The 10,025-nt window shown below is 51.8% G+C and overlaps 1 protein-coding gene across 1 annotated transcript; it reads left to right on the top strand.

Annotated features, from left to right (window-relative positions):
• Positions 1–7,902: 7,902 nt before the first annotated feature.
• On the top strand, positions 7,903–9,702 carry LOC119287829 (hexose carrier protein HEX6-like). Its single transcript, XM_037567461.1, has one exon. The coding sequence runs from the start codon at positions 7,980–7,982 to the stop codon at positions 9,519–9,521; it is 1,542 nt and encodes a 513-aa protein (XP_037423358.1). The 5' UTR covers positions 7,903–7,979; the 3' UTR covers positions 9,522–9,702.
• Positions 9,703–10,025: the final 323 nt, after the last annotated feature.

Genomic DNA, 10,025 nt, shown 5'->3' with positions numbered 1-10,025 from the left:
GGCTGCGCCAGGGGAAGGGTGCGGCTGCCCTCTCTCCCTCACTATATATAGGGGAAAGGGAGGAGGGGGAGGCGCCCTAGGGTTCCCTAGGGGAGGGGCGGCGGCCACAGGGGAAACCCTAGATGGGTTTGGGCGCCCCCACCCCCTAGGAAACTTGCCCCCCAAGCCGGGAGGGGCGGCTGCCCTAGGGTTGGCGCCCCCACCTCTCCTGGTTACGTTTTTTTTGAGCGGTTAAACCAAGCTTTATTCAGAAAAGTCCACATGGTGTGGGATACAACGCTGATCATGGGATTGGCCCAGCCATAGGTGGTGCCCCGGTCCCATTGAAAAAGCATGCTTGGCTAAACTATGTGCCTCAATGTTGACAACACGTGATTCAAAAGTAAATGTAAAACTAAGTAACGAAGATAAACTGTTTATTTCTGCTACAATTGCTCCATTCGGACCCATGCATGAATTGTTGATAGCATTCATGATGCGCTTCACATCCGAGGCCACTAGCACATCCTGGAGATTTAGGTCTTGGGCTAGGGCTAGTGCTTCCCTACATGCTATCGTCTCCAGAATTGCCGAATCATTGACACCTGCTATTCCAAGAGCTGAACTCCCCAAGAATAATCCATTAGCATCTCTACATACCGCCGCTGTGACTCCTCCTGTGCCCTTGCGGCATGCGGCGTCGACATGTATCTTGGCCACCCCTACAGGTGGAGCTTTTGGTCGTTGGTTTTGATGGACTGCTCCCGCTCCTCGCATAGAGGTACTCGGCCCTGGTTCCCGAACCAGTTCAAGCTCTTGTATACACCGTTCGATGAATGCATGCGTGCTTTGTGGACTCTGAAATATTCCTTCATGAATTGCTTTGTGCCGCGAAGACCAAATTGCCCATAGTGTTACAGTGAGTTTAACGAACTGATCATGTGATAACAGCTCCATGAGGGTGAACAACCACTGCTTCGCGCTTGGTTCCGTGACGCCTGCTAGCTGCTGAGAGAGGTCCTCATCTACTAGAGCCCATATGCACCGTGACATAGTGCACTGCAACAACGAATGCCTCCATGAGTCTGGCTGGCCACACATGCCGCATGAGCTAGAGTTGGTCATGTGTCGATGCTCACGAACATCATTCGTGGGAATGGAATGTTTTGACAGTCTCCAAAGGAACATGCGTATTTTCGCTGGCACTTGTACTTTCCACAGAGTTTTCCATGCCCCTCCTCCTGCGATGTACTAGACGATCCCGCTCTTGTTTCCAGCCAAGCCTCCCTTCTTGCCCTCGTACTTACGAGCATGCGATATGCACTTTTAACCGAGAAGAAGCCGGATCTCTCGTGGCTCCAGCTCCAGAAATCTTCAATATTTTTTGTGCACAGAGGGATACCGAGTATGCATCTTGCGTCCATGGGCAGGAACGTAGCCCGCACCCGCTGTTTATTCCAAGAAGCTGAGGTTTGATCTATCAGCTCGGACACATAGACCGGTGGGTTTGGTTGAAGATGTCCATAAGGCCTCATCATCTCCTCCCTTGGGATCCAATTGTCTTCCCAAATTCTGGTAGATTGACCATTGCCTATGCGCCGGATTAGTCCTTGTTTCAGCACGTCCTTACCTTCTATTATGGCTCTCCAAACCTGGCTAGGATGAGAACCCAGTTCGGAGTTCAAAAACTGACCCCCAGGGTAGTATATGCTCTTAAGCAACCTTGCGCAAAGGCTGTCTGGTTGTTGAACAAGGCGCCACGCCTGTTTAGCTAACATAGCCATGTTGAAAAGCTCAAAATCTTTAAAGCCCAAGCCCCCCATTCCTTTCGGCTGGGTCATCTCCTTCCAAGAAACCCAATGAGGTTTCCTTTGGCCATTCTTGCTGCCCCACCAAAATTCCCGTATCAGTTTATTTAGGTGTTCGCACAACCCCCTTGGCAGTTTAAAGCAAGACATGGAAAACACCGGGACAGCTTGGGCTACTGACTTGACTAGCACTTCCTTCCCTGCTGCCGACATAGAGCTCTCAATCCATCCCTGAACTTTACTCCATAATCGGTCTTTCAGGTATTTGAACACTCCATTCTTGCTGTTCCCAATGTCAGAGGGCATCCCAAGATACTTTTCATTCAAGGTTTCGTTGGGTACATTTAGGGCCAACTTGATATCATTCTGAACACTATCTGGCACTCCCTTGCTGAAAAAAATGGTTGATTTGGCATGATTGACTCTCTGTCCAGAGGCTCTACAATAGGTGTCCAAGACTTGGCTTACCTCCTCAGCTCCCTCACTATTTGCCTTGAAAAACAGCAGGCTGTCATCAGCAAATAAGAGGTGATTAACCCTAGGTGCCGATGATGACACCTGTAACCCCTCCATGTTGGATGATTGTCTTCTAGATTTTAACAGGCACGACAGGCCCTCTGCTGCTAGCAAGAACAAGTAAGGTGAAATCGGACCCCCTTGTCTTATACCCCGCGTTGGCTTGAAACCTTCAAGCTTCTTTCCATTAAATAACACCGAGAAGTTAACTGTTGATACCATGTTCATAACAATGTTTACCCAACTCTCCGAGAAACCCAGTTTGAGCATAATTTCCTTTAAATAAGGCCATTCAACCCTATCATATGCTTTCATCATATCTAGCTTCAGTGCACAAGATTGGTGTTTCTTTGCCTTGTTCCTCTTCATGAAATGCAAACACTCGTAAGCAATAATGATATTGTCAGTTATCATCTTTCCAGGCACAAAAGCAGACTGTTCCTCAGATATAATGTCAGGTAAAACTAATTTCAAGCGGTTTGATATCACTTTTGAGGCAATCTTATAAAAGACGTTGCAAAAACTGATAGGGCAGAATTGAGTCATAAGGGTGGGGTTCTTTACCTTCAGTATAAGGACCAGGATGGTCTCATTAATGCATTCAGCTGACTCTGTTCCATCAATTATCCGTAGAACCATCCTGGTGATCTCATCTCCGCACGTCTCCCAATGATGTTGGAAGAAATGCGTTGGAAAGCCATCCGGTCCAGGTGCCTTAGTTGGAAACATTTGGAAGAGAGCTGTTTTGACTTCCTTGATATCACAGGGGGCGTTAAGAGTAGCATTCATCTCATCGGTCACCTTCCTTGGTACTGTTTCGAGCACTTGATCCATGTCTTGAACCCCTTCCGATGTATATAGGTTTCTATAAAAATCAGTTGTCATGACCTCCATCTCCTCCGTATTTTCTGTTACTTGGCCATCAGCCCTCTGGAGAGCCTTTATTTTATTTTTCCTGCGGCGGCGACTTGCCCGAAGATGGAAAAAATATGTATTTTTGTCACCATGTTTTAGCCACTCAATTCTTGCCCTTTGTCTCCACAAGATCTCTTCACGGTGATAAAGTTCAACCAATTGGTCAGTTACCTTGATTTGAGCTGCTGTCAGACCGGATCTACCTGGGGATCCGTGCAACTCCTGTAGCAGATTCTGGAGTTGTTTTATCTGTGCACGCACATTACCAAAATGCCGACGGTCCCACTGCGCGAGATCAGTAGCTAGCTCCTGTAGCTTGTCGCGCATGCCGGCGACAGATTTTGTCGGTCCTCATGCCCATGCAGCCTGGACAACGTCTGTGAGGGCGGGGTCCCTTTCGCAGCAGATTTCGTATTTAAACCTGCGTGGGTCCCGCCTGCATGCATGCATCCCCCCCACGTCGAGGAAGATGGGTACGTGATCCGAAGACGCTGCTTCTTTGTGCTCTGTTATTGAGTTGGGAAAGGCCATGCACCACGCCACATTAGCCACACATTTGTCCAAACGTACCCTGGTGTATGTTCCGCCTGCTACTTTTTTCTTGAAGGTCCAATTCCTTCCCTTAAAACCAATGTCAGTTAAACCACAGGTGTCGAGAGCGTCCCTGAATGAATCCATCTGGGCTTGGCTTCTTGTTCCAACTCCATCATGCTCGCTTGTCAAAAGAACTTCATTAAAGTCGCCCATGACAACCCAAGGCTGGTTGTTGGCTCCTGTTATCCCACGAAGTAAGTCCCATGTTTTGTATCGTTCACTTACCTGCGCTTCCCCATATATAAAGGTAATTCTCGTCGGAATATGCGCTAGCTCCTCCACAACAACATCAATGTGATACTCAGAGTAACCAATAACTTCAAGCTTTATTTCCTCATTCCAAAATATTCCAAGTCCCCCACTTCTACCAGAGCTACTCACTGCAAAACTTTTTTCATAACCCAAAGAGCCTACCATATTCTCCACTCTAGAGCCCTCTATTTGAGTCTCGACAATACAAACTATAGAGGGGGCAAGTTGCCTCGTGAGATCATGAAGCTCACGAACTGTCGCGGGTTTGCCAGCCCCGCGACAGTTCCAGCATAGTAGACTCATTGCGCATGGCGAGACCCCCCTTGGGGGCCCGCCGAACGCGCATCAATTTGTTTGCTCGAGGCCAGGCTCCTTGCTGGTCCCTTCTCCGTACCTGTAGATGTTGGCTTATTCCTCTTTGGCTCCTGCTTCGCCGAGGGGCTGGGTGGTATTTCTGGCGCAGGTAGAAGCAGTGGCAGGTCACCACTTCCGTTATGAGGAGGAGGGTTGAGGGGGGGTCTTGGGATCAGCCACTGCAGAAGAACCCCTCTTTCGGTTCCTCTCACCACCTATCATGTCAGTATCCTCTGTGTTAATCGCGGGGTCGACCTCGCTCATTGGTATGTTGGAGTTCTGCTGCGTTCCTCCTCTTCCTCGTCCACTGCCACGGCCACCATGGCCCCTGCCTCGGCCTCCTTTGTTCCCCGAGTTTTCGCCAGGGCCCCTCCCCGGTCCTCGGAACCATGTTGCTTTGAGATCCTTAAACACTAGTGCCTTGGGAGGGTGAACCCCGTCCCCGCACTCCTTGAAAGTATGGCCTAGATATCCACAAACCGCGCACCAGTCCGGCAATCTTTCGTACTTTACTCTGAAAAGCACCCTCTGAACCTCTCCTTTTTTCTTTACCACGAGGGAAACAACGTTCTTCAAAGGTTTTGTGACATCAATGTTAACACGCACCCGGGCAAAGTTTCCTTCAAAATCCTGCGCCATTGGTTCAGCATAGATAAATTCCCCCACTGTCGATGACAGAGCTTTTATCTTGGAGAAAAATCCTTAGGGAAAATCATGTATTTGTACCCACATCTCCACTTTATTGAGCTCTATGGTAGAAGGCTTGGTGAAACCATCATAAGGAGACATGACGACTGCTTTTCCCTTGAAATTCCAGGGTCCATCCTCCATAACCCGTTCCCAATCTCCCAGACATGAAAATTGCATTGTATAGAGGTTATCCTCGAGTAGTTTGATCTTCACCTCCTGGGCTAGATCCCATGCCACCCGCATATTCTGAAAGAACCAGTACTGACTGTAGGGTTTATCAGTATGAACCCTAGCAATCGCCATCCAGCGGGTCGCCTCTTCCGGGAGCTCGTCCTCTTCCACAGTCATATCCTGCAGATCATCCTCATGAAGACCCAACTCCGCCATCATCGCCTCGAGTTCTGAAGAGCCCGGACTTTCCGCTTCATCCGCCATCGATCAGATCTCTTGCCCGTGGTCTCTCTCCCGCGGGCGGTAGGATCCCTAGCTGTCCCGATCTCGCCCCTCTCCCTAGGCCCAGGGCCTCGGTAGTCCGGCGATAGAGGAGAACGGCAGGGGAGAAAAAGGTCTCTACGGCGGACCTGCGTCGCCGCCGAGAGGAGATGAAACCCTAACGAGAGGGGAAAACCCTAGATGACATGGGATTGTTTACCTCTCCTGGTTACGTGAGATGGGGTGGGAGGGGCGCTCAGCCCCTTAGTGGGCTGATGTGCCCTCTCCCCTTGGCCCATAAGGCCCCCCAACGCTTGCCGGGGCCTCCGAAACCCCTTTCGGACACACTGGTCATCACCTGGTACCCCCGGAACAATTCCGGACTCCAATACCCTTCATCCAATATAGCGATCTTCACCTCCGGACCATCCCGGAGCTCCTCGTCATGTCCGGGATCTCATCCGGGACTCCGAACAACCTTCGGTAACCACATACTATTTCCCATAACAACTCTAGCGTCACCGAACCTTAAGTGTGTAGACCCTACGAGTTCGGGAACCATGCAGACATGACCGAGACGTTCTCCGGTCAATAACCAACAGCGGGATCTGGATACCCATGTTGGCTCCCACATGTTCCACGATGATCTCATCGGATGAACCACGATGTCAAGGATTCAAGCAATCCCGTATGCAATTCCCTTTGTCAATCGGTATGTTACTTGCCCGAGATTCGATCGTCGGTATCCCAATACCTCGTTCAATCTCGTTACCGGCAAGTCACTTTACTCGTTCCATAATGCATGATCACATTGAGCTCATTATGATGATGCATTACCGAGTGGGCCCAGAGATACCTCTCCGTCATACGGAGTGACAAATCCCAGTCTCGATTCGTGCCAACCCAACAGACACTTTCGGAGATATCCGTAGTGCACCTTTATAGCCACCTAGTTACGTTGTGACGTTTGGTACACCGAAAGCACTCGTACGGTATCAGGGAGTTACACAATCTCATGGTCTAAGGAAATGATACTTGACATTAGAAAAGCTTTAGCAAACGAACTACACGATCTTGTGCTATGCTTAGGATTGGGTCTCGTCCATCACATCATTCTCCTAATGATGTGATCCCGTTATCAATGACATCCAATGTCCATGGTCAGGAAACCATGACCATCTGTTGATCAACGAGCTAGTCAACTAGAGGCTTACTAGGGACATGTTGTGGTCTATGTATTCACACGTGTATTACGGGTTCCAATTAATACAATTATAGCATGAACAATAGACAATTATCATGAACAAGGAAATACAATAATAACCATTTTATTATTGCCTTTAGGGCATATTTCCAACAGAATCATCAAAGTCTCAAAGGAAAACGTGGAAAAAGAACTCGTCGATGGAGTCCATTTTTTACCTTGGCAAGCAGTCGAACATCTTGCGGGCATCCACGAAGGAGCTGGCCGATGAAGGGACGCGTGCCTCCCCTTAGACCAGGTGGTTGGCCTGGAGGCGTCTGATGAACGTGTCGGTGTCAGGACGAAGGAGCAGGCCGGGTGGCGAGGCGGCTTCCTGCTCGCGGCAGTGTCGGGAGGTAGGGTGGGAAGCTTTGGTGCCCCGGCGGCGACGTGGGAGGTGGGGGCGTTGGGGGAGGTGTGTCTGCACCGACTGCTGGCAGAGGCACCAGTAAATGGGCGGCAACGGCGACGCGGCGGAGGCGGGCGAGGGTTTGCTGTCGATATGGAGTGGGAGAGGATGGCCAATGTGCCACCGACTAGCGGACCAGGGGTGGAGTAGGCGGGCGCCGCGCTTGTCCGTTTCGTGTCTGCGCCGACGCAAATGAGGCTTAAAATTGGACCGGGAATGGGTCGCCAGGCAGACGAAGTGGACGTCCGTCCGTTTAGGTCGGCGTGTTGGGGCGACTTTTCCTGATCGGGATACGCCAACAAGGCCGGACAAGAAAAATAAATTTGTTCTTGACAATAATTGTGGAACTATTCAAAGATGATACTAGTATATTGGTTCGTCCTACTTTCATAAGAGGAAGCAACAAATCGGTATGTGAAACGTGTCAAGTTACAATAGCACCAGAACAAAAAAGCAAAATAGGCAATCAGCTTCACATCTCTCTCAAACCAAACCAGTCAACACAACCACTGGTCAGTAGTATCGCAGGAAGAAATCGCCATGGATAGCTACTCGCGCTGGTCACTGACAGCGCCATCGTAGATTATTTGTAGACGAGATTGCACAAGAAGAAGGAAACAAAATCAGCATTGCAATCTCTTACCAGTCAACACACGGACCAGTCAGCCATGGCGATCAGTCACTGGACGAACTGTTTTGTACCGTCCACACACATGCCACGCACGATCCACAACTGCGCTGCTGCAAAGATAACCATTACTGTCTGAGTACGTGGCCTCACGCAGCTATGGCGGCCGGCAGCGTCGGCGTCTCCGAGAGCAATGACGGAGGAGGAGGCGGAAGGGTCACCATGTTCGTGGTGCTGTCGTGCATCACCGCCGGCATGGGCGGCGCCATCTTCGGCTACGACATCGGGATCGCGGGCGGGGTGTCGTCCATGGAGCCGTTCCTTCGCAAGTTCTTCCCGGAGGTGTACCGTCGGATGAAGGGCGACTCCCATGTCAGCAACTACTGCAAGTTCGACAGCCAGATGCTCACCGCCTTCACCTCATCGCTCTACGTCGCCGGCCTGCTCACCACCTTCCTCGCCTCCGGCGTCACGGCCCGTCTTGGCCGCCGCCCGTCCATGCTCCTTGGCGGTGCCGCTTTCCTCGCCGGCGCGGCTGTCGGAGGCTCGTCGCTGAACGTCTACATGGCCATCCTGGGGCGCGTGCTCCTCGGCGTCGGGCTGGGCTTCGCCAACCAGGCCGTCCCGCTGTACCTGTCGGAGATGGCGCCGCCGCGGCACCGCGGCGCGTTCAGCAACGGCTTCCAGTTCAGCGTCGGCGTCGGCGCGCTCGCGGCCAACGTCATCAACTTCGGCACGGAGAAGATCAAGGGAGGCTGGGGTTGGCGCGTCTCGCTGTCCCTCGCCACCGTGCCGGCCGGGCTCCTGCTCGTCGGCGCGGTCTTCCTCCCGGAGACGCCCAACAGCCTCGTCCAGCAGGGCAAGGACCGCCGGGATGTGGCGCTCTTGCTGCGTAAGATCCGCGGCATCCATGACGTCGACCACGAGCTTGACGGCATCGTCGCGGCCGCCGACAGCGCCACGGCGGCCGGCAGCAGCGGCCTGCGGATGCTCCTCACCCAACGGAGGTACCGGCCGCAGCTGGTTATGGCGGTGGCGATCCCTTTCTTCCAGCAGGTGACAGGGATCAACGCGATCGCCTTCTACGCGCCCGTGCTGCTGCGCACGATCGGCATGGGCGAGAGCGCGTCGCTCCTGTCCTCGGTGGTCACGGGGGTCGTCGGCGCGGCCTCCACCCTCCTCTCCATGTTCCTCGTCGACCGTTTCGGCCGCCGCACGCTCTTCCTAGCCGGCGGCACGCAGATGCTCGGGTCGCAGCTCCTGATCGGCGCCATCATGGCGGCAAAGCTGGGCGACCACGGCGGCGTGAGCAAGGGATGGGCAGCGACTCTCATCTTCCTGATCGCGGTGTACGTGGCCGGGTTCGGGTGGTCGTGGGGGCCGCTGGGGTGGCTGGTGCCGAGCGAGATCTTCCCGCTGGAGGTGCGGTCGTCGGGGCAGGGCGTGACGGTGGCGACGAGCTTCGTGTTCACGGTGTTCGTGGCGCAGACGTTCCTGGCCATGCTGTGCCGCATGAGGGCCGGCATATTCTTCTTCTTCGCGGCGTGGCTGGCGGCCATGACGGCGTTCGTGTACCTCCTGCTGCCGGAGACGAGGGGCGTGCCCATCGAGCAGGTGGACAGGGTGTGGCGCGAGCACTGGTTCTGGAGGAGGGTCCTGGGAATGGGATCCGAGGAGGCGCCAGCGAGCGGGAAACTCTGAAGGAGAGGAGGAGAGAAATAGAGTCATCATAGTGTAGTTTCAGAGATATAAATCATGATGCACACAACAAGTCAAATATGTAGCATACAGTTTCGGAGATCGCACAAAATGGAAGATGAAAGATTGTAGATCAATGTATGCATTGCTCTTCATTATTGCTCGGCACTGCATTAGTTCAGAAAATGAATACCCTGAACGCGCAGTCATTGTAGATTACCCTTAAACGCGTAGTCACTTACTAGAAGGGTTGGGCGCGCTTTGCTGCCCGTTGGTATTATTGGGCTTCTTAAAAAAATTACTCACTCTGTTTTAAAATACAGGGTGTATTTTTTTTGAGAAGTCAAACCTTTTAAGTTCGATAAATTTTTGTAGATAGATATATGAAAATTCATAATATCAAACCGGTATGATCAAATTCTTTTTTTTAATATTGTGAATGTCGATATTTTTGCTCTGAACCTGATCAAAGTTAAAGAAATTTGACTTTTGAAAAAACTAATATCC

This window comes from Triticum dicoccoides, chromosome 4A (genome assembly GCF_002162155.2).
Source record: "Triticum dicoccoides isolate Atlit2015 ecotype Zavitan chromosome 4A, WEW_v2.0, whole genome shotgun sequence".
NCBI classification, from domain to species: domain Eukaryota; kingdom Viridiplantae; phylum Streptophyta; class Magnoliopsida; order Poales; family Poaceae; genus Triticum; species Triticum dicoccoides.
Note: the sequence above shows the minus strand (reverse complement) of the source record. Positions and strands in the feature narration are given on the sequence as shown.